At 44.3% G+C, this 24,811-nt stretch overlaps 1 protein-coding gene across 5 annotated transcripts in view; it reads left to right on the top strand.

Moving 5' to 3' along the window:
• The window catches only part of ENOX1 (ecto-NOX disulfide-thiol exchanger 1), a 687,342-nt gene that overhangs the window by 472,843 nt on the left and 189,688 nt on the right, over nt 1-24,811 (top strand). For all 5 annotated transcript variants that reach the window (XM_070380253.1, XM_070380256.1, XM_070380252.1 and 2 more), the window contains one exon: nt 24,266-24,439. In XM_070380253.1, coding sequence (XP_070236354.1) covers nt 24,266-24,439 — 174 coding nt within the window. The remainder of the gene's footprint in view (nt 1-24,265; nt 24,440-24,811) is intronic.

The following is a 24,811-nucleotide window of genomic DNA, read 5'->3' as shown; positions in this document are numbered from 1 at the left end:
GCCCACCAGGCTCCTCTGTCCATGGGATTTTCCAGGCAAGAGTACTGGAGTGGGTTGCCATTGCCTTCTCTGAAGTTGTTACTAGGGAGTTATTGAAATCTCTGTTATAGATTTTTCTACATCATCTTTCCATTCTGTCAATGTTTATGTCAGGTATTTTAAAGTCCTCTTATTCAGTGCAGAAATGTTTTGGGATCATTATGTTCTCTTAATTATTTGACTCCTTTATTATGTTGAAGTGATCCCTGTATACCTGATAATTTTTTGTTCTAATATCCATTTTGTCTGGTACTAATAATAGCTTTCTTCCCCAGTTTCCTTTTGACTAGTATTAGCATGGTATAGAATTTAAATACTTTTAACCTATTTATGGTTTCAAATTTAACATGAGTTACTTGTAGGCAGCATATAGTTGAGCCTTGCCTTTTTAATCCAATCTAACAATCTCTGCCTTTTAATTAGGGTATTTGGACTGCTTACCTTTAATATGATTATCAGTTGGGTTAAAATCAATCTGACTGATGGGTTTTATTTATCTGTTCTGATCTTTATGCCAGCCTTTCTGTTTTTCTCTGTTCTTTTCAATTGAGTATCTTTTACAATTCCAATTTTCTCTCTTGTTGACTTATCACTTCATGTATAGTACAAGAACCATAAACAATATAATTTTATTTCCCTCTCTTGTTTTATGTGCTATTTGCTTTTATACATTTTACTTCTACATTTGCTATGAACCCAAAATACATTGCTAGTATTTTTGCTTTTTCAATTATCTTTTAAAGAAATATAAAAATCTGTTTTACACGGAATTACGTACTTACCATTTCCCTTTTTCATCTTCCCTTTGTGGAGAATAAGGCTAAAATTTACATTTCCTTTCACTTTTTTACTGTCTTTTTGTAGTTCAGTGGCTCAGGCATGTCCAACTCTTTGCAACCCCGTGGACTACAGCACGCCAGGCTTCCCTGTCCTTCACCATCTCCCAGAGCTTGCTCAAGTTCATGTCCATTGAGTCAGTGATGGCATCCAACTATCCCATCCTCTGTTGCCTACTTCTCCTGCCCTCCATCTTTCCAAGCATCGGGGGCTTTTCCAATGAGCTGGCTCTTTGCTCGCATCAGGTGGCCAAGGCACTGGAGCTTCAGCATCAGAATCAGTCCTTCCAGTGAATATTCAGGGTTGATTTCCTTTAGTACTGACTAATTTGATCTCTTTGCTGTCCAGAGGACTCTCAAGAGTCTTCTCCAGCACCACATTCGAAAGCATCAGTTCTTCAGTGCTCAGTCTTGTTTCTGGTCCAGCTCTCACATCTGTACATGACCACTGGAAAAACCATAACTTTGACTGTATGAACCTTTGCTGACAAAGTGATAGCTCTGCTTTTTAATACTCTGTCTAGGTTTGTCATAGCTTTTCTTCCAAGGAAAATAAAGTCTATCACTCTGTCCATTGTTTCCCCATGTATTTGCCATGAAGTGATGGGACCAGATGCCATGATCTTAGTTTTTTTTAATCTTGAATTTTAAGCCAGCTTTTTTACTCTCCTCTTTCACCTTCATCAAGAAGTCCTTTAGTTCCTCTTCGCTTTCTTCCATTAGGTTGGTGTCATCTGCATGTCTGAGGTTATTGATATTTCTCCTGGCCGTCTTGATTCCAGGTTGTGATTCCTCCAGTGTGGCATGTCACATGATGTACTCTGCATAGCAGTTAAATAAGCAGGGAGACAATATACAGTCTTGATGTACTCCTTTCCCAATTTGAAACCAGTCCGTTGTTCCATGTCCTGTTCTGTTGCTTCTTGACCTGCATACAGGTTTCTTGAGAGACAGGTAAGGTGATCCAGTATTCCCATCTCTTTAAGAGTTTTCCACATTTTTTTGTGATCCACACAGTCAAAGATTTTAGCATAGTCAATGAAGCACAAGTACATGTTTTTCTGGAATTCCTTTGCTTTTTCTATATTCCAAATGATGCTGGCAATTTGATTCCAGTTCCTTTGTCTTTTCTAAATTCAGCTTTTACATCTGGAAGTGCTCAGTCCATGTACTGCTAAAGTCTAGCTTGAAGGATTTTGAGCATTACCTTGCCAGCATGTGAAATGAGTACAGTTTTGCAGTAGTTCTTGGCATTGCCCTTCTTTGGGATTGGAATGAAAACTGACCTTTTCCAGTCCTGTGGCCACTGCTGAGTTTTCCAAATTTGCTGGCATATTGAGTGCAACACTTCCACAGCATCGTCTTTTAGGATATGAAATAGCTCAGCTGGAATTCCATCACCTCCACTAGCTTGATTCGTAGTAATGTTTCCTAAGACCTACTTAACCTCACACTCCAGGATGTCTGGTTCTAGGTGAGTGACCACACCATCGTGGTTATTTGGGTCATTAAGAACTTTTTGTACAGTTCTTCTTGCCACTTCTTCTTTATCTCTTCTGCTTCTGTTAGGTCCATACAGTTTCTGTCCTTTATTGAGCCCATCTTTGCATGAAATGTTCCCTTGGGATCTCTAATTTTCTTGAAGAGATCTCTAGTCTTTGCCATTCTATTGTTTTCCTTTATTTCTTTGCATTGTTCATTTAAGAAGACTTTCTTATCTCTCCTTGCTGTTCTTTGGAACTCTGCATTCAGTTGGGTATATCTTTCCCTTTCTCCTTTACCTTTCACTTCTCTTCTTTCCTCAGCTGTTTATAAAGCTTCTTCAGACAACCATGTCTTTTTCTTTGGGATGGTTTTGGTCACTGCCTCCTGTACAGTGTTTCAAACCTTCATCTGTAGTTATTCAGGCACTCTATCAGGTCTAATCCCTTGAATCTATTTGTCACTTCTACTGTATAATCATAGGGGATTTGACTTAGATCATACCTGAATGACCTAGTGGTTTTTCCTACTTCAGTGTAAGTCTGAATTTTGCAGTTTTCAGACTTAATTTTGCAATTTTACTGCCTAAAGGACTTTATTTAATATTACCATAGTGTAGATCGACTGTGTGGATTCTTTGCTTTTATGTCCCGAAATGTCAATATGTTGCTTTCATTTTTGAAAGATTTTTTTTGTTACAGAATTTTATGTTGACAATTTTTTTTGTACAATTCTTTAAAGGTATCATTTCAATCATTTCGCTTGAATTTTTTTCAATAAGAAATCTGTTCTCATTGTTATCTTTATTCCTCTGTATATAACATATCTGTTTTTCTCTGGATGCCTTTAATAATTTTTCTTTATCCCTGGTTTTAAACAACTTGATTATGATGTATCTTGATATACTTTTCTTCATTTTTTTTTACCATGTATTCCTTAGCTTCTTGGATTTCTGAGTTTATGGTTTTTATCAAATTTAGAGAATCTTCAGCCATCAGATATTGTTCTGGCTCAATTACCTTCTTTCAGAGATAGTAATTACAAGTATATTAGGCCATTTGTCATTGTACCACAGCTCTTTTTATGTTCTGTTTATATTTTTCTTATTTTTACCCCTGTGTTTCATTTTTAGGTGGTTCCTATTACTATTGTCTGCAAATTCACTATCTGTAATTTAATTTTTTATCTGCTGTTAATTTTATGCATTGTATTTTCATGCCATGCATTATGGTTGTCACCTCTAGAAGTTCAATTGGATTTACTTTTAAATAAGTTCAACTTGTGTTTTTTAAATCTTCCAAGTCTATATAATGTGTTCAGTCTTCTGTATTCTATCTCCTTGAACACATGGAGCACAGTTGTAACCATTTTAATTTTCTCATCTACTAATGGTGTCTCATAAATAATTAATGTTATTTATGTTATTGTTTCTACTGATGTGTGTTTCTCTTTATTGTAGGTCACATTTTCTTCTTTATGTGCTTGGTGTATTTCTTTCTTTTGCTGTAACTAGTTACCACAAACTTAGAGGCTTAAAACAACACAATTTATCAGTGTACACTTCAGTAGGTTAGAAGGCCTTGTTAGGCTCAAATCAACGTGTCATCAACTCTGCATTCCTTTCTGGAGGCTCCAGAGGAAAATCTGCTTCCTTGCCTTTTCCAGCTTCTCAGTGTTGCCTGCATTCCTTGGCTTATGGCCCCCGTCCGTCTTCAAAGCCTTGTAATGTGGGTTGAATCCTTCTCACATCAAATCATTTTAACTTTTTCTTCTGCCCCCCTCTTCCCCATTTAAGGACGCTTATGATTATATTGGGCCCCCTAAATCATCCAGGGTCATCTCTCTTAAGGTCAGCTGTTTTGCAACCTTCATGCCATCTGCAGCCTTAATATCCCTTAACCATGTAAAATAACATATTCACAGATTTGTGTTAGCCTATCACATGTGGAAGTAATTTTTCATTGGTTGCCAAACATGAATTTCACCTTATTAGGTGTTGGATATGTTTTTATTCCTCTAAATATCCTTGAGGTTTATTCCAGGAGACATTTAAGTTAATTGGAAATAGTCTCAACCTTTTAAGTCTTGCTTTGAAGCTGGCTCGGCTGGCTCGGCTGGTAAAGAATCCACCTGCAGTGTGGGAGACCTGGGTTCAATCCTTGGGCTGGGACAATCCCCTGGAGAAAGGAAAGGCTACCCACTCCAGTATTCTGGTCTAGAGAATGCCATGGACTGTATAGTCCATGGGGCCGCAGAGTTGGACATGACTGAGCGACTTGCACTTGAAGCTTTATTAATCTAGGGTTAATTTTGCCCTACCAATGAGGCCATACTATTCAGGGTATTCTACCCAATACCTTGAGAATTGTGAGACTTTTCTGCTGTGGCTGATGAGGGCACGAACTCTCCCCAGCTTTGTGATCACTAGGGATTAATTCTTCCAGTCCTTTTCAGTGGTTCTTCTCTCAGCCTTGAATAGTGTCCTCATATGCATTTATCACCAGTCCTCAGCGGAAGTCTTGAAGTAGGTCCTCTTAAGTCTGGGAGCTGTGTGTTTATGGGCGTGTGTGTACATACACATGTGTCTGTAGTTCTTTTCTCCAGCACCCTGCCCTGCAAGCTCTGATGGACTTGACCTCCCCAGACTGCCTATTATGTCTTCACTCGAGGAAGCTGCAGGGCTCCTCCTGCCTGTGCTGCGTCCTGAAAACCCTCTCTTGGAAGTACCCCGGGAGTCACGTGGCTCGCCTTGTTTGTTTCCCTGTCTCTTAGGAATGATTGTCTTATACTGCCTGATGTCCATTATCTGAAAACCACATTTCATCTATTTTATCTGGCTTTTTCATTGTTTCAGGTGGGAGAGCATTTTCAGTCTCTGTTACTCTCATCTCACCAGAAGCAGAAGTTTAAACATTTGCCACATATTTTGTTTGAGTAAGGGCAACAATGATATCCAAATATTTAACAACTGTTAGGTCTTGGGCACTGACCAAACAACAGATGCTGGCCTGAAATGGTGATATGGCCATCCTGGTGTTTACCAGCTAAAGGTCAGTCCTGTGTAGTGATGAAACCCCATAATCCATCCAGTTCACTGGCTTGTCATTGACAGTCCTGAAGTCACAAAAGGAGTTTTGCAGTAAGATTGACCTAGCTTTGCCTTCTGACTCAGCCATTGCTAAGTGACCACCTGACTTAAATTTCTTCCCTTCCTTAATTTCTCATGTACTGCTGTAGAAAAGGTTAATTTCTACAACTTGGATCAAGGTTGCTAAGGTCGCTAGCATCTTGCCATGCCCCTGGGATACTCAGTAAAAGTGAGTACCCTTCCAGACCCTAACCAAACCTTCCTCCATGGTCCACATGTGTTCTTCAAGGCCAGCCACAACTCAGAGGGCGATTCATCCAAAGAGAAAGCGGGGATTATACCCAGGAGCTCTTAGTAGGAGGGAAGAGGCATGAAAGAGATGGTAAAGAAGCAGAAAATTGGGTAGTGATCACCATAACTCAGGAAACCTCCCAGTCATGCTGGTATAAAGTCAGTCCATGGGGGAGCTGGTGTCCATGGCCACCGGAGAGGTCAGTGGTAGCAGGGCCAGGTGTGGAAGTGTAACGCAAGGGGAGAGGTACCTGAACTCAGTTCTGAAAGCTTGGCAGGAGTCTGACCTGCATCCTCCCAGTGCATCCTTCTCTGCTTCTTAAGGTGATAGCATTTCAGAGCCATCCTAGCAGAGCCCCTTGACAGATGGGGGCCAAGAAGAACAGTGTGAGGGACACCTTGTGGGACTGGGTTTCTCTGACATCATTCTCAGGGTTTGGGATTTCCCGCTCACATGCGTGGCTCTCTTTTTCACTCTCCACTGTCAATGAATCAGGTAACGTCACCTGTACCATCAGCCCTTTCATTTCCTTTTGAGATGCCTTTCAACACATGAAGGCCCTTTGTATCTGTCACTTTTATTCTCCCTGGAAGTTTCTGTCCCGTTGGAGCCATGAAGCCCAAACCCTTGTTTTCAACCTTTTTGTGTCCCCAGCATCCAACTCAAGCTTTGTGGACAAGTGCTTGGTGATGACGGTGTTTGATAAGTGTGTCACAGAGTTCTCTGTTCAAGCCATCGAGTAAGGGTCGTTGCTGTTGTTAGTCGCTAAGTCCTGTCCAACTCCTGCGAACCCATGGATTGTAGCCTGCCAGGCTCCTCTGTCCATGGGATTTCCCAGGCAAGACTACTGGAGTGGGTTGCCATTTCTTTCCCAGGAAGTCTTCTCAACCTCGAGACCAAACAAACCCACATCTGCATGGGCAGGTGGATTCTTTCCCACTGAGCCACCTGGGAAGCCCCAAGTAAGGTCCCAGAATCAAACTGCATGATTCACACTTGATACATCCTCCTAGTTCACTCTGTGATTTTAGCTCAACTTAGCTCTGTTTGTGCAATAGACACTTTATGCAGAAATTATTCCTTTCCCTCACACCTCTGTCCCATCACTGCATGATGGAAGAAAGAAAAATACCTGTGATCAAGGTTTCAGATCCTTTTGACTGAAATACCACGTGTTTAAAAAAACAAAAAAAGTGTTACGATCTGTTTTTGTTACAGTCAAAAGAAAAAAACCATAATTGAATAAGGGTCTGAATGCCCGAGCTAGCATTTCTACTCTGGCATTTCTGACAGATGGAGATTCCCTGTCCGGTTTCAACCAGCAGCTGTAGGTTAGCAGAGCCTCAGACTCTGTCCCTGACAGATCTGTACCTCCATCCTCCACTCCAGGGATGCTTCTGATATAAACTCAGCCTGATGGAGGCCTGTTGATCCAGAATGTCCCCAGAACTAAGACGAAGAGAAAGATATATAGTAACACAGATAAAGAAACAAAACACCAGACAGTCCTCTGCCCTCAAAGAGTCATTTGATAAATGTGGCAAAAATGACCGCGGTCGTAAGTGCAGCTCCAGCCCCGGGGGGCAGCCGCTGTCTGACTTGGGAATGTATTTACAGAAGTCGGTGCTCAGGCTCAGGGACCCAGTGGCTCAGCTGGGCAGATACTTGCAGTGAGAAGGCTCCTTGTCCTTCAGAGTGTGGACCGGCTCTTTTCAAGGGGATGGCGCGGATGCTGTGTAGGCCAGAATCCTCCCGAATTTTGCTGCCTCTTTCTTATGTGGCTATGTGCCCACGCATCTGTGTCACAGTGTACTGAGCGCCACAGAGCCTGGGCTCCTGGCTTATCTCTGCTCCCCCAGCCATTAGCACATGACTTAACATCCTTGTAGATAAGGAATGAGCAGAGATCTCAGAGGGACCCAGGACAGTAGATTTCTCAGCTCCTCAGTGTTCCAGCTGTAAAACTGAGTGATGGCCCTAACGTGGAGAGTGGCATGGTTGTGTTGGCACCATGGGTTATAGTGAGAAGAAAGAGGATATACGACACACACACAAACACACACACACACATATATCATGCCCCTCTCCCCTCCCTCTCCTCCTTCCTGCCGTGCTCCTGTCTGCTCTTTAAAGCACAGTAATATACAAAATAATATATTGGATTCTCTTTCTGCACAGGAGAAGCACTTAGCACCATTGTGGAGCCCTAGAGGTCTCTGAAGTGGAAAAATCCTAACTATAATTTACATTTGGATGTTGCTTTCGGGTTTGTAAATGGCCGGCATATAAATGTCCATCATGACATCTGGCATCCGCAGTGACAGTGGGAACTAGGCAGGGCAGGCGGGCGCCTCAGGTCTGCAGTGAGGAGCCTGAGGGGGACGTGGGGCTGAGCCCTGCATGTCGAGCATCCTGGCTCTCCCCCTGTGCCCTGGGTTTCCTGGAAGACTGTAGGCGAACAGACCCTCACCACAGCCAGGAAGGGATGGCCCACCATCTGCCTGTCCTCCGAGTCCAGTGATGCTGTGGGCAAATGTCTTTAGTCTCCCAAAGCCCAGCCTCCTCACTCATGTTTAAAGGGGGAATGATCTCGGAGAGATGTAATGAGGACTAGCTCATTAAATGATGGAGAAAGGATGTGGGAAAGATAGTGTTGTATAAAGACTTAGTGACAGTTCAAAGCCAGAGGCCTCTGGGAATGAGCGAGAAGCAGGAGATGTGGACCCCCAAATGAAGAACAAAAACATTCTGTGGATTTACCACTGGACAGAAAGTAATTTCAAATGAAGATCTGTGGACTAATCTCTGCTCCTCACCCTGAACTCTCCAGGAAAAAAAAAAAAAAAAAAATTACAATCTATTTTTCATGCCAGGCATGAATTCTCTGAGTTTTTCATGTTGAGGGATTGACACCCTGGAGGAGGACTTGACCAAAACATGTTGTTTGGAAATGTTCCTCAAAGTCTAATACCACATTCGGCCCAAAAGGCTGAATTCATTTTAAATGGCAATTTCTTAGCAAAATTATTCCACCTTAGTTTCCTTCTCTGAAAAAAAATCAGCCACTGAGATTTCTCAAAGTATAGCTAGAAATGACAGGCTATCAGAGAGTATGGTTTGGCATTTTCTAAATTAAAATTCATATTAACATGTAAATAATTAAATCTGGCCAGAGCATCAGATGTAACAAAGTATTTTTAAAGTCTGGCACTGCTCAGTTTTAATTTATTTAAAGACTGTGTGTGTATGTATAAAGAAGCTTAATAACATAGACATGTTCATTTAAGTTAATAAAACAGGATTACAAAGGGAAAAACTAAATTTAAGGAGAAAGCAGACATGCCAGATATGTGAATAGCATGGTGTGTTTGGGTATAGCACCTAATATTCCTGCAGAAAAAGCTGAGTGTAAACAGCTCTGAATTCTCTAATTCTCATTTCCAGGCACAGAAAAATATCCTGGACCCTCGGGGGCAGAGAGGAGTTTTTCTCTGGTGCTAAACTTACAGAGAAGTGTTGCCTGTGGGAACCTGTACAGCTCTACCCCCTCTGTTTACCTAGAAAAGACCCTCTGATTTCCACCTAAAGAATTACTTCTTGGAATTTAGATAGATAACAGAACATTAACTTAGAAACAGACTGCAGGAGGCCTTTTTTTTTTTTTTAAGGAAGGACACCAGGGCGATATTGTACCATGTACAAGTGTGGCACACACACGTGTGCTCCACACCTGCGGTTCTCACCCATCTCAGCACCAGGGACCGGTTTCGTGGAAGACAATTTTTCCAGGGATCAGGGAGAGGGGGGCGGTTTAGGATGATTCAAGCCGTTACATTTATTGTGTTCTTTATTTCTCTGATTATTACATTGTGATATATAATGAAATAACTGTACAGCTCACCACAATGCTGAATCGGATCATCAGGCAATAGATTTTCGTAAAGAGAGCGCAACCTGGATCCGTGGCATGCGCAGTTCACAGGAGGGTTCGCGCTCCTATGAGAATCTAAGCCACCGCTGATCTAATGGGAGCCAGAGCTCAGGACGCGATGTGAGCAATGGGGAGTGGCTGTAAATACAGATGAAGCTTGGCTCGCCCGCTCACCACTCAGCCTCCTGCTGGGCAAGCCAGTTCCTAACAGGCGTGGACTGGCATCAGTCCGTGGCCCAGGGATTGGCCCTGCTCTGCACACTCAAATATACATAATACTCATCATCGAAGTGATTAGCTAATATGTATCAAGCATTTCTTATATTCCAGGCACTCTTCCAAGCCCTTTATGTGTTTTATGGTCATTATCATGACCACCCTATCAAGTGGTCATTTTTATTCCTCTTTCTACAGATGAAGTATGGAGATAGGCTAGTTTGCTGGACAGGAGGGCAGGCCCGCCCTTGAATTCAGGACTCAGACCATTCCTTAATCCATTGGCAGCCTTTCTGTTTGATTTCTCTTTCCTTTCCATCTTCAGCTCTTATTTTCCCCCTTATTTCCTGATTCCTACCCAGAGTCTACATTTCCTTTCATTCCCCCTCCATCCTTATTTTCCCCCATCTTTATTTTTCCCTTAATTGAACATAATATAAAATCAGAGACAGTGTGTATTAAATATGGCTTGTGCTCCTATGTAAAATGTTAGCAGTAGTCGAATCTGGATTTTATTTCTACCTCTTTTGTAAGCCTGCTTTCATAAAGTGACTCTGACTTATGCCATTAGATTCTAGCATTCATACTCTGGCATGAAAGTAAGTTGTAGTTAAAAAAAAAAATGGTACCCATTCCTGTCCTGAATTTTTGAAGTGCACCCAAGCAAAATTGTCTTTGTACGAATTTAGATACCGTACCACCCTCCTGCCTCTCCGTCCCATGGCTGTAGGATCAGGTCTGTGTTTTGCAGCCATGAGCTGGCAGGAAGGTGTTAAATGCAACACGGACGAGCGCTGAGACCTGTCCTGTAGTGTCCTCTGTGGTCTTGAGCACCCCCTCGCTCCTCTGCCTCTCAGACTCATTATCGGTAACATGTGAGTAACAATCACAATCACATCATTTTCCAATGATATGAAGAGGAATGACTGGCAGAAACCCTCATCGCTCTCACTGTTCAGTTAATAAGCTAAATATCAGTATAAAGAACACCAGATATCATTTGCTCTAGAATCTTCCATGAATCTGTGCAGTGACCCTACAGTTCTAACCGCTGTGCATTGCCTTGTCTTGTCCCCTTAGTAGGAACTCTTGTCAATTCTGTGAATTTTGCGGTTTCTTTTATTCACTTCACAAATATTTCTTGAGGGTGACACCAGGTGCCAGGGGCTGTATTAGACCCGAGAGTTAAGGTGATATTTCCACAGTGGAAAAATTAAATTAATATTAGATTAGTCTGTGATTTAAATACAATACACGATTTGAAGTTTCCTTTAGAAGTGTGAAGTGTTTACTTTAAAATAGGCTCTATTTTCTCTCCAAGTCCACAGCCCTGTGCTGATCTTATTGAAAGAGACCAACTATGTGTTCCTTGAGCCCCATCAAACAGTAAGTTTAAATCGAAACCTACATAAATTGTTTAAGATAATATGCTGTGAATGTTTTCTGTGATGCTACACATTGAATATGCTTTCCTTTGTTCCTGTTTAAATTTATGAGATGTTACCTATCTCCCAGATGCCTTTGCAACTGAAACTAAGGTTGATAAATAAAATGAAAAGGTTAGGTCCTGTATATTACCTTGGAAAGATGTAGGTTTCACAGGTAAGATCTCTATAAAGACGTTTCGAGGCTGTGAAATACCACCTCTGCATCTGATGCAAAGAGGCAACCCATTGAAAAAGACCCTGATGCTGGGTAAGATTGAAGGTGGGGGAGAAGGGGACGACACAGGATGAGATGGTTGGATGGCATCTCTGACTCAATGGATATGAGTTTGAGTAAACTTCAGGAGTTGGTGATGGACAGGGAAGCCTGGTGTACTGCAGTCTATGGGGTCACAGAGAGTCGGACACTACTGAGCGACTGAACTGAACAGCGGGCTTTATATCAATATCACGCCTGGCAATTACCCTGACTTTGAAGAAGAGGAAACGTCTCTGCAGAATGAAGAGGCATTGAATGCCAGAAACAAATATGTGGACATAAACTCTCTAGCCCTCCCACGTACACGTGGAGTGTGCCTACTTCTTGGAAAGTTGGGCAGATAAACAGATAAAGGTGTCGCTGGTGGCTCAGAGGTTAAAGTGCTTAGAATGTGGGATACCCGGGTTCGATCCCTGGGTCGGGAAGATCCCCTGGAGAAGGAAATGGCAACCCACTCCAGTACTCTTGCCTGGAGAATCCCATGGAGGGAAGAGCCTGGTAGGCCACAGTCCATGGGGTCGAAAAGAGTCGGATACGACTCAGCGACTTCACTTTCACTTCACTAATCAGATAAATAAATGGGTAAAAATTAAAAACCGCTTCTTACGTGTTTGACTGAAGAGTCAAAAATATTTCTCAGCGTTCAACAGCGTTTCACCTCTACTTTCTGCTCCCTCGCCATAAGCGTGTCAGTGAGGACAAAGCCTAGAACACGACGAGCCTATTCAGTCCTTTCCCCCCTATCATTATGTAACAGTCCTGGTGTACAAAGTCACTTAACATCGTACAGAGAGAAAATTAATCATCGGCTAATGAGATAGGGATGTGAAAAGTTTGAAAGAAGCAATTTAGAGGCCCCAATTAGGGTCTATTCCTGTGAGCATCACTGGCTGATCCCAGGTCCAGGAGGGTGAGAAGGGGATGAAGGGGGAGAGAGCAGGGGTCAGGGAGGGCAGGAGAAGAGGGAGGAAGGGAAAAGAAGCTTCTGGGCAGACAAAGAGGCTTTCACAGCGCTCCGGATGAGAGCTACTGCTGCTGCTGCTGCTAAGTCGCTTCAGTTGTGTCCGACTCCGTTCGACCCTAGAGATGGCAGCCCACCAGGCTCCAGTGTCCCGGGATTCTCCAGGCAAGAACACTGGAGTGGGTTGCTATTTCCTTCTCCAATGCATGAAAGTGAAAGGGAAGTCACTCAGTTGTGTCCGACTCTTAGCGACCCCATGGACTGGAGCCCACCAGACTTCTCCATCCATGGGAGTTTCCAGGCAAGAGTACTGGAATGGGGTGCCATTGCCTTCTCCGGGACGAGAGCTAATTCGAGCCTAAATAGCCATAGGGAGGGAAAAAGATGGCGTAGAAAACCCTTCAAGGGTAGGTCTGTCTAAAAGGCCTACCCTGGATATTTGCCCACAAGAGGTTACAAACTGGAAACTGAGAGGAAGGGCAGGTACCTGTGAAATAAATAGGAAAGGGGTTTCCCTGGGGGTCCAGTGGTGAAGACTCCACACTTCAAATGCAGGGGACATGGGTTTGATCTCTGGTCAAGAAACTAGGAGATCCCACATGCCACGTGATGTGGCCCCCCAAAAATGGAAAACCCTGAAGTTACTTCATCTGCTCAAGAACATCTCGGCGGACTGGAGTAGCGTGGATGTCCTATACACTGTAAATAGTTTGCCATGGAGAACATTCAGCCAAGACACAGAAACAAGCGGGAGAGGGCCAGGAGGCTGCAGAGCAGGGGAAAGAACTCAGTGCGGTCCCATTGCCTCCTGGCAAATAGACGGGGAAACAGTGGAGACAGTGGCTGACTTTACTTTCTTGGGCTCCAAAATCACTGCAGATGGTGACTGCAGCCATGAAATTAAAACACTTGCTCCTTGGAAGAAAAGCTATGACAAACCTAGACAGCATATTAAAAAGCAGAGACATTACTTCGCCAACAAAGGTCTGTCTAGTCAAAGCTATGGTTTTTCCAGTAGTCATGTATGGATGTGAGAGTTGGACCATAAAGAGGACTGAGCACCGAAGAATTGATGCTTTTGAACTGTGGTGTTGGAGAAGACTCTTGAGAGTCCCTTGGACTTCAGGGAGATCCAAATAGTCAATCCTAAAGGAAATCAGTCCTGAATATTCATTGGAAGGATTGATGCTGAAGCTGAAGCTCCAATACTTTGGCCACCTGATGCAAAGAGCCGACTCATTGAAAAAGACCCTGATGCTGGGTAAGATTGAAGTTGGGGGAGAAGAGCACGACAGAGGATGAGATGGTTAGATGGCATCATCAACTTGATGGACATGAATTTGAGTAAAGTCCAGGAGTTGGTGAAGGACAGGGAAGCCTGGCTTGCTGCAGTCCAGGGGTCACAAAGAGTCAGACATGACTGAGTGACTGAACTGAACTGATAAGTTCCCAACACAAGGAAATAGGGGTCACCCTGTATGCCAGGAGACTTGGCAATGGCCCTCAAAACTGGACCCAATGAACAACAAAGCTTTCAGAAGAAATAAACATTAAGGGGAAGGCAACTAAATGGGATATGTCTAAGGGCATCTTGTCTCCTGTGGCCAAGCATGACCTGCAAAGAGAAATTTGCTGGGGAATTGGATGGGGCAGGAACTTACTGAAAGACTTGTCCTGCTTTCGTATAAGACGCTGAAGGTCCAGGAGGGAACATTCAAGACAGGAGAAGAACCTAAAAAACACAGATCAGGGCAATTCAGTGCAGAATGCAGAATTGTCTGTTTTGTTTCACAGTACCAACTGCGTGCTGCACGACAGCACCCTGAGGAGACCAGACGCGTGTTCCAGTTGATTGGGGTCCTTCGATGGATGTCACCTTTGTGATGGAACTGCCAGAAAGACCCAAATCACGAACGGACATGAAGCTGTGGGCACCGCCTGGCACAGAGCGGGCACTCCAACGTGACCACTGTCTTTCAGTCACGATGCACCCAGTCAGCAAAACCACAGAGTTTAGAATTCAGAAAGGGAGCGAGCACTCCTGATCAGAGGGGCCAGCGTCTGCATGGCTTGTTTCTAGAGAAAACCCCTAGACCTCAGGAAAGCGGGTCTTCGAGGACAATCACACATAGAAGGACTATGGGAGCAGGATGCCCAGGGCGGCTGAGAGGAAACTCAGGTGTTCCTGTGACCATTCTCCATGGGTTTGAGCAGTAAAGGTGGGAGAGAACTCGACCTGGGAATAGCCCAGGAGTCCAGGCCAAAGACAGCAGATAGACTGTTGTTGTTCAGTCGTGTCCAACCCTTTGCAACCCCATGGACTGCAGCACGCCAGACTCCTCTATCCTGTCCTTCACCATCTCCCAGAGTTTGCTCAAACTCTGTCCATTGAGTCGGTGACACCATCCAACCATCTCATCTTCTGCAGCCACCTTCTCCTCCTGCCCTCGATCTTTCCCAACATCAGGGTCTTTTCCAGTGAGTCAGTTCTGTGCATCAGGTGACCAAAGTATTAGAGCTTCTGCATCAGTCCTTCCAGTGAATGTTCAGGGTTAATTTCCTCTAGGATTCACTGGTTTTATCTCCTTGCTGTCTAAGGGACTCTCGAGAGTCTTCTCCAGCCCCACAGTTCAAAGCATCAGTTCTTCTCCGCGTATCAGTCAGTATCTCATAGTGAAAACCATTAGAGGGACTTTCTTAGTGGTCCGGGGGTTAAGACTCAGCTTCCGGTGCTCAGGGGGTATGGGTTCAATCTCTGATGGAAGAGCTAAGATCCCACATGCCCCAGGCCAAAAAACTGAACACAAAACAGAAGCAATATTGTAACAAATTCAATAAAGACTTTAGAAAATCATCTACATCAAAAAATTTAAAAAGTTGGACAACAGAATGGGTTATCCTGGGAGGCAGCAAATACAGAGGTGGTTGTCATTAGGTGTATCCCAATAAAGGCAGGATGCAGAGGCGTTGGAGACTGCAAACGCACAATGAGCAAGCCCAGGACTTTCGATTCCAGTTCCAACTGTATGCCTCTTCAGCTCTGTTGCTTTGGGCAAGTCACTTCACCTCTCTGGGTTTTCTCATCTCCAAATTGAGATGGTAGGACTAGGAAATGCCCGAGTCCCCTGCAGCTCTGAGATGTGATGGTCCGTGATAATGCCCAGTCGCCTTTGCTTCCTTCTCTGATCGAGCCCATCCTGCCTGGCAGGCACCGTCCACCATCTTTATGCCTCACTGGTGAGGCCATTGTGTCTGAGGAGTGTGTTCCGCAAGCCCAGGGGACACAGAGCGGCTCCCTTGGAGTGTGACAGCTCGGGCCTCTGTACCCAAACTGCCCTGGCAGAAAATTCAAATCCCCCGGCCCTCAGGGTGAATGAATTTCCCAGAACCTTTGATGGGCGTTTACCTCCCACTCCATCAGAACGTGTCTGGTTCCCACATGCACGTTAGTAGAAAAATCTGACAGAGCCCTTTCCAGCCGTCAGTTCTTCCCTGCACCAGTTTGGGTCAGAAGTTCTGAAAAAATCCCGTTCACTTGGCGTCATGTCATATTTACAGACACGGGCACAGATCTTCTGTCTCAAGTTAGCTGTTGACAGCTGCGTTTCCTCTAACTGCCAGCATTGCATCTGCCATAGGAGACAGGGGGCTTTACTGATGGGATGAGGTCTTTGTAAGGCGTGCACAGCTGGGCGGGGCTCCAGGAGCTTACTTGGGATATGCACCTTGGGATTAAATGGCACACACCTCTCCGCCTCCCAGTCTCTTCAGGAAGATCACAGCAGCATTTTCAATTTTGCTTTCCTCAAGATTCTGCTAGTTCGTGTGCATGCATGCTAAGTCACTTCAATTGTGTCCGACTCTTTGTGACCCCATGGACTGTAGCCCGCCAGGCTCCTGTGTCTGTGGGATTCTCCAGGCAAGAATACTGGAGGGGTTTACTGTACCTTCCTCCAAGGGATCTTCCCAACCCAGGGATCAAACCTGTGTTTCTTACATCTACCTGCATAGCCAGGCAGGTTCTTTACCACTAGCGTCATCTGGGAAGCCTCACGTAGCTGTTTAAAAGTACACAATTACATTAACGTGCAATCTTTGTGATCAGATTGTTCTCAACAAATATATGGCAGTCTTCTAGGATTGTATTTCCACAGAGGAAAAACCGAAGGGCTGTTCTGCCCACAGGGGGCTGGCTTTGAACCCTTCTTCTAAGAGAATATTTAGAACTATCTTTATGTTTCTGATCCTGATAAGGATGTTGTGGAAATACCTTTTTTATATGCCCGGTGCGTATGTAGAAGCCATCCTTTTTAAGACCCAGGTCAGCTGTCACCCCCGCCCCCCTTCTTGGGTTCCTTCAATGATGCTATCCCTCTGGATCAGTCTCCTAGGGCTGTCGTAACAGAGAACAGAGTGGGAGGGCTTAAAGCAGAAATGTCTTCTCTCATGGTTTTGGAGGCGAGAAGTCTGGAATCAAGGTATTGCCTGGGCTGTCTTATGTCCGAAGGATCTAGAGGAGAACCTGTTTCGCACCTTTCTCCTAGCTGCTGGTTTTCGTCAGTGCTCCGCTGGACTCCTTGGCTTGCAGCCTCCTCCTCTCAGTCACTGCTTCCATCTTCTCTGTGTGTCTGTCTGTGTCTTTCCTCTTCTTATAAGGACCCCAGTCCTGTTAGATAGGGCCCACCCTAAGCAGAGTATGACCTCACCTTAACTTGATCACATCCGCAAAGACCCATTTCTAAATAAAGTCACATTCTCAGCTTCCTAGGGGAATTAGGAATTCAACACACCTGTTTGGGGGACACAGTTTAAGCCATGACAACCCCTGCCCCAAACGGGTTCCGATGCCCCCTTCTCTGTATTTCCATAGCACCTTTTGGTTAAATGTTCTGCAACAGTTCTCCCACGGTATTGTCATTTTCTGTGTAGTTGTTTCTGCCACTAGACTATTGATTTCACTAAGAAAGGACTCCCATCTTTGTCTTTGCAGGCCAAGTACCTAGCCAAAGTCCAGCATTCAAATGTTAGTCAAATGAAATTTACCATCATCATGATTTTTTAAAGATAATTTTATGTATTTATTTATTTTTGGCTGTGCCTGGGTCATGGAGAAGGAAATGGCATCCCACTCCAGTGTTCTTGCCTGGAGAATCCTGTGGATCGAGGAACCTGGCAGGCTATATAGTCCATGGGGTCGCAGAGAGTCGGACGTGACTCAGCTAACACTACAGCGCTGCTGTGCGGGCTTGTCTCTAGTTCTGGCGAGCAGTGGCTGATCTCCGTTGCAGTGCACAAGCTTCCCATTGCAGCGGCTTCTCTTGTTGAGAGCATAGGCTCTAGAATGCATGGGCTTCAGTTTTTGTGGCACATGGGCTCCGTCATGTGGTTTCCAGGCTCCAGAGCACAGGCTCAGTAGTTGTGACGCATGGGCTTAGATGTTGTTCAGTCACTAAGTCATGTCCAACTCTTTGCAATCTCCACTATCTCCTCCACTGTCTCCCAGAGTTTGCTCAAATTCATGTCCATTGAGTCAGTGATACCATCCAACCATCTCATCCTCGGTCACCCCCTTCTTCTCCTTCCTTCAGTCTTTCCCAACATCAGGGTTTTTTCTAATGAGTTTGCTCTTTGCATCAGGTGGCTGAAATATTGGAGCTTCAGCATCAGTCCTTCCAATGAATATTCAGGGTCAATTTCCTTCAGTTCCTCTGAGGCATGTGGAATTTTCCCACATGAGGGATGGAATCCATGTCTCCTGCTTTGGCAGGTGGATTGTTTACCACTGAAACACCAGGGGAGCCCCATGGTGATGTTTTATGTGTCTGCAGTGTTGATAACATACTTATTTAAGGTTACATTAAGTAGATGTGAAAATCCATACTAATGTCGTAGGCAACCGTTACCGTTTGTCGACCATATGTTAGATGTTATGTTAAACACTTTGGGTTTTTATTTAATCCTGTTTAATCCACCCAAGAATATTAAGGTTGAAATATGATTATCCCCATTTTATGGCTATTATAAGTGAGATTTAACACGGTTAGTTCAGTTTCCTGAGGTCACACAGCCAGTACGTGGGAGACCCAGGGGCCTGCCCATAGGCCGTCTAACTGCAGACGCGGGCACTTACAGGTCCGTACCCGACTGTCCTGAAGACTGTCCTCTCTGATGCTCCCGTTTTGTGGATGTAGAGTGTTCAGTGTTCATGTTCGCCTTTACCTAATGAAGATGCTGAAGCTGAGAGGAGTTGAGGAACTTAACTTCTGTTCACCTGGCTGTGCCCACATCTGTCTACTTCAAGGTCACCCTTTTTAGCATCTGCTTTTCCCTGTTGATCATAAAATGATTTTTAAGGCTATTAAAGGAAAGGCGGACCTGGATTGGAAAAAAGCATTGCCTTAATAATCCATAAGCTTAACTGATCTTACGGAAGCAAGACTTGTCAATTGCAGTGAGAAGCCCTTGCGAAAAACAGCATCACCATCCTCAACTCCAAGAAAAAGAATGTCCCCATATATCCCATTGTTTTGAGTCAGCACTTCTTGAGAAAGGAGGGGAGTTACTGCACATCTCATGGGACCCCTCCTGCCTGTCTCTGCCTGTACATGCCCTGGGCCCTGAACCCCATGCCTGGCAGCTCCCTGGGCTTCCTCTGGTAGGAGGAAGGGGACCCCAGCACCCTGCTTCTGGGACTCAGCATCCCGCTGGGTTGACCTGGCAGTGCCCTGCCCTGTACTCCGGGACCTATAACCAGAGTGTTTGCTTCCTCCTGCAAGCCCCAGGCGTCACTCCTGGCATCTCGGAGTGTCTTACTTCTCCAGCCTGAGTCTCCACTCAGGTAACCTGCCCGATTGCCTAGTTTTTCTTGACCTGTGACCCCATAGTGTTGTTGCCAAACTCCAGTTTCCCCTGGAATAAGTCAGAGCCGTGGACCAGGGTGGCTCAGGCTTTGTGACCTGCGGACAGTGTCTCCTGGCAAAGTCAGCCAGCCTGGCTTCGTGTTTTGTCTGCTGCTCACGATCTCTCGCCATCACCAGACCTCAAGTGCTACCAGTTGGCCTGATTCCCACCTTTTTTTCTCTTTTCTTCTCTTGGGGCGCTGTGTCCTGCCTCCTGTGCTGCCCTTGTTCTTGGCACTGACAGCATATGTCCGTCCACTCGGCCACAGTCCAGCCCACACCTAACTCAGTTCTGTCCAGCCTTGACCATACTATGCATTGCCTTTCTTTCAAATGGGATCTAGTGCTCACCTTAAATATGAGATTGTTTACTGAGGCAATGCCTAGAAGGACAGAAAAGGGGAAAGCCACTGCTCGGGGCAGCAGTTGAAGAGAGCAGGAGGGATGGAGGGCAGCACAGAACCCAGCTCAGGGCCTCTGGCCTGGCAGAGGGCACACCTGGCCTTCAGTGGCCACCATCCGGTGGTGCCACACTGGCTCGAACGGCAAGATCCCCTCATCACATCACGGCCACACCGTCACGTGCTCCCTGTACTGTGGCCTCAGGATTATTCGGACTTCTCCTATCAGGCTCCCCCTGGCTGGCCCCTTCCTGGACGACTCTTAGCCCTTTGCACCTCCGTTCACATGTCTCAGCTCTTCTGCTGAGGGTGGTCCTCATCCTTCCTGCTCTCTTCAAACTCTGTGATTTCTCCCAAGTGGGGAATGTGTTGCTGTTACCTGTGTAACTCCAGATCCTGGCAATTGTATGTGCTCAGCATGTGTCAAATGAATGGATGGATGGATGGATTCGACTGCCATACCTCAAAAGCTTGCAACACAAACCACAAGTCGCCCTCTGAAAAATGGTCATCTGGTTGATAAAACACTAAACCGATTCAACAGGATTTTTGTTTCTGTTTTTGTCTTGTCCAATTGGGGAAAGACAATTAAAGTATTTTCTGAGCTACAGCCTTGCTGTCTCTGTGATCGCAGCTAGCCATACAGAGAGCAGCTGGACCTGGCTGCAAACTTGGCAATAAGTGATGCTTCCTCTTGCTTAAGTATAGTTTCTAAAGAAAAAAACTGTAGAAGAAAGTTCTATTATATACTTGTCATGTTCATTCACTCAGTCGTGTCTGACTCTTGGCAACCCAGTGGACGGTAGCGTGCCAGGCTCCTCTGTCCTTCACTGTCTCCCAGAGTTTGCTCAAACTCATGTACACTGAGTTGATGATGCCATCCAACCATCTCATCCTCTGCTACCCCCTTCTTCTACCCTCAACCTTTGCCAGCATCAGGGTCTTTTCCTGTGAGTTGGCTCTTCATATCACGTGGCCAAAGTATTGGAGTTTCAGCTTCAGCATCAGGCCTTTCCGTTGAATATTCAGGATTGATTTTCTTTAGAATAGATTGGTTTAATTTCTTTGCCATCCAAGGGACTCTGAAGAGTCTTCTCCAGCACCACAATTCAAAAGCATCAGTTCTTCGGCACTCAGCCTTCTTTATGGTCCAACTCTCACATCTGTACATGACTACTGGAAAAACCATAGCGTGGACTATGTGGACCTTTGTCGGCAAAGTGATGTCTCTGCTTTTTAATACGATCTCCAGGTTTGCCATAGCTTAATCGAATTATTTCTTGCTGCAGTTTCCCACCTCCTCCCTCTTTTCCCTGAGTGGAATTAGAGCTCACCATCTTTCAAGTTCAAAGCAAGACGAGGAACTGACTCTAAGAGCATCCATTGTCTCCTCACCTTTGTCTTGTTATGCGCGTGTCTCTCACACCTTCAAAACTTGTGCATTTTCTTTAATGCATCCGTCCAAAATACACTCCTGTGCTGTTTGAGAAAACAGTTTTCATGTGTTCATATATTGTTAAAAAGTAATGGGTTCATAATTTTTTAAGTCTAATCTTTCTTACCTTTTTCCCTCAAATACAGAATCTCAGATTCTTTGAGGTCCAACATAATTTAAGCACTAATTCCTTGCGAAGTGCTTTGCAGACTACTGCACTCACCATGCGGATTTCATTAAGCCCTCCCCAATCTCTTTGTATTCACATCTCAGAAAAAGCAAAGTAACTCTTGCTGTGTATTCAGATTTTTACTCAAGAGTTGTTAATCTTTTGTTTCTATTTCTGAAGATGTCTTTATTTATTTGGCCTTCAAAAAGAAAACAGAAGTCTGCCACAACTAAAAGAGAAGTCAAGGGCTGGACCCCTCGTCTCATTTGGGGAAACATCTGGTTATTGCCATTCACGGAGCCCTCATTTCAGGGTTTGCAGTCCTGAGTGGTTTCAGCCTTAAATCACCCTGTGTTGGCAAACAATAGTAAGAGCCAGGCCAGGAAAGAAACAGACAAATCTCATGTATGGAACGAGATTAAATAAAGGCATCACCGTGCCAATATTCCCCTTGGCAATATGTCTATTTCTAATATGTTCTCCTTAGCAGCCAATAAGTTATGTCAGTGATGATGACATTGGAAGCCGTTCTATTCTGGACCTTCTCCTTTAGAATTGGCATCTGGATCAGAAGGCTGTATCTTGATTTTTTTTTTTAAGAGTAGAGTACATTTGTAGTAGTGGCACGCATTATGTGAATGATAGTGTTGGGTCATTCTCAGTGGAAACTTTCAAGTGGTTATAAAAAGAGATATATTTAAAACCAGGGCCAGAGACCTGGGCCCTAGTTCTGACTCTGCCATTCATTTGCTCTATGATGTTGGAAATCTGACTTTCCGGCTTTAAGCCTTGATTAGTTTATCTGTGAAATGGGAATAAGACTGAAACTTCATGAAAATTTCAAGTGAATAAGCAGAGTGTTAGACCTGTCTCTGTCACTTCCAAATTTTGATATTTGTACCTCACTTTGTTTTGAGCAGTTATCAGTGCAGAATCCTGGAGTCCTCAGAGGTTCGTGCTCGCAGAGACTGTCCACTCAAAGCCCCATGTGAGAGACAAAGATACTGAGGGCCATGATTATATAGAAGAAGGGCCTAGGATGTCAGGGCCACTGCTTTGAAAGACAATGCTTCTTTGGCATTTACATGGAGGGTTTCTTTAAAAAAAAAAAAAAAAAAGGCAAAAACCAAACCCAAAACCCCACCTCCTTTTACTGAAGTGAGGCTGGTATGCAGTCAGATTAAATGAATCTCCTCATAAATGGGCCAGTGGTCCTCTTGGGGTCATAAAGCAGGATCACCCTGCTGCTTCCGTTCAGCCCAGAAGAGAAGCGGAAACACCCGAAGTAGCTAGAAGAAAGCTCTAACAGGCTTCTTCCGGGAAAGGAAAAGTTGGTGCTGGGCCTCTGTCCTGGCCTGTCTTAGCAAACAGAGCCTGGAGTTGTCCCTTCCTCACCTGCCTCTGGGCATAGCTGACCTGTCAGCTCAGCCAAGCAAAGAGTGAGGCCTCCCAAGGGCCTGAGGCACCAGCTGGACATGAGCACCCCAAAGGAGAGGGGGCAGGAGGGAAGGAGGGGAATGCGCTAGAATAATGGCGGAAAAAAGAGAAATTAGAGAAGAAAACTTCATTCTGGTTGTGGAGGGTCGCCAGCGGCGTCTGAGCTGCTGGTCTGTCTGCCTGGGAGCAGTACCACGCCGCCAGGGAAAGTATTTGTTAAATACTGAAAACGGAAGAATCCTCAGGAGAGAAATCTCCTTGCAGCTACTCACAGACACAGTGCACTGTAACAATCCCCACCCTTAGAAAGGCCTTACTAATTAAAAAAAAAAAAAAAAAAAACTTTTATATCCCTTTGAAATGACTTCTTTTATTATCACACTAAAAAAAAAAAAAAATTCAGTGTTTATATTGGAAAACCCATCGTTTTTGTGCCCTTCCATTTTTATTGCAGTGCATAAAGCTGTATTTTTTATATTCCACAAATAAAGATTTCAGAAGGGCAGTCAATTATTTGCTGATTGAATTAGAGGAAGAATGTGTGATTATCCCACAGATCTCAGAAATGTATATAGCTAATTTTATGCCCACATGTATCTAACCCATGGGCTTCCCAGGTGTCTTGGTGTTAAAGAATCCACCCACCAGTGCAGGAGCCGCAGGAGGTGTGGGTTTTATCCCTGGGTCAGGAAGATTCCCTGGGGAAGGAAATGACTACCCATTCCAGTATTCTTGCCTGGAGAATCCCACAGACAGAGGAGCCTTGCGTGCTATAGTCCATGGGATTGCAAAGAATCAGATTCGACTGAGTATGCAGATAATGTATCTAACCCAGCCTTCGTAATTATAATCACTCTTTGTTTTTCATTTCCCGGTGGAAATAGGAGAGGTTGGACCTGAATGCATCATTATAAAGTATGCACATCTAAATTGAACTTTTCTTAAATCTAGGTCATTTGGATAAGAAGCCTCTTTTGATAAAACCAGGTTGACAATTGGATTCACTGGGCACTTCAGTGTTAAATACATTCTTCCCACCTCCTTGGTCATAAGCCAGTCACATCTGCATTGGAAGTTAAGAAACAGAAAATAGAGTTGACAATAATAGCAGAGCTTCCTGGTTCATGGTTTTGCACTCTAATATGCTATCTTCTGTCCTGCTGTGTTAACATTTTAAATAACATATCTTCTTTTCCATGAAGCATTAAGTTCATCTTTACTCGTTACCTTTCTGTATTGCTATATTTATGCCAATGAGAAATTCCTAAAAAATAGAAAGCCGAAAGTCAAATCACCTTTGCGGGAAAACAGCAAAGTAACCACAGAAACTGATCTAAGATCCACCAGCCAAAATGATATTTTATGTACTTTACAGACTCGATCTGTGTACCAGGCTTTGATCCGGGCCTCAACATGATGACTGGGATCACCCCTATTAATCCGATGATACCAGGCCTGGGGCTGGTACCACCCCCACCGCCAACAGAAGTGGCTGTCGTCAAAGAAATAATCCACTGCAAAAGTTGTACTCTTTTCCCTCAAAATCCAAGTAAGTGGCAACTGTAAGCAGTATTTGATCATCAAGTTTTAATTTCTTTGTCTTTTTTAAATATAGTATTCATTTTCCGAATATGACTCAAAGTTTTCCACTTTGGTACGCAGAGTGGGGATCATGCTACAGAAGTCCTTTGTCTCTAGAACAGAAAAAATCTGTGGGTCCCTGTGTCTTTCCAGGAGCTGAATCGACACCATGAAGGGCACACGTGTGATTGGGGATGTATAAACAGCATTAAGAATCTTTTTTTTGTGTGTGCACAATGAAGTCTAGCATTTGCTGCGGATCAGAGTGTGAAATATGTGCACACTTCCATCCATCTTCACAAATGCAGGAGAGAAACCCTGAAATGTGTTTTGCTAGATG

Source organism: Bos mutus, chromosome 12 (genome assembly GCF_027580195.1).
Source record: "Bos mutus isolate GX-2022 chromosome 12, NWIPB_WYAK_1.1, whole genome shotgun sequence".
Taxonomy (NCBI): domain Eukaryota; kingdom Metazoa; phylum Chordata; class Mammalia; order Artiodactyla; family Bovidae; genus Bos; species Bos mutus.
This window is presented reverse-complemented; position numbering and strand designations above follow the sequence as displayed.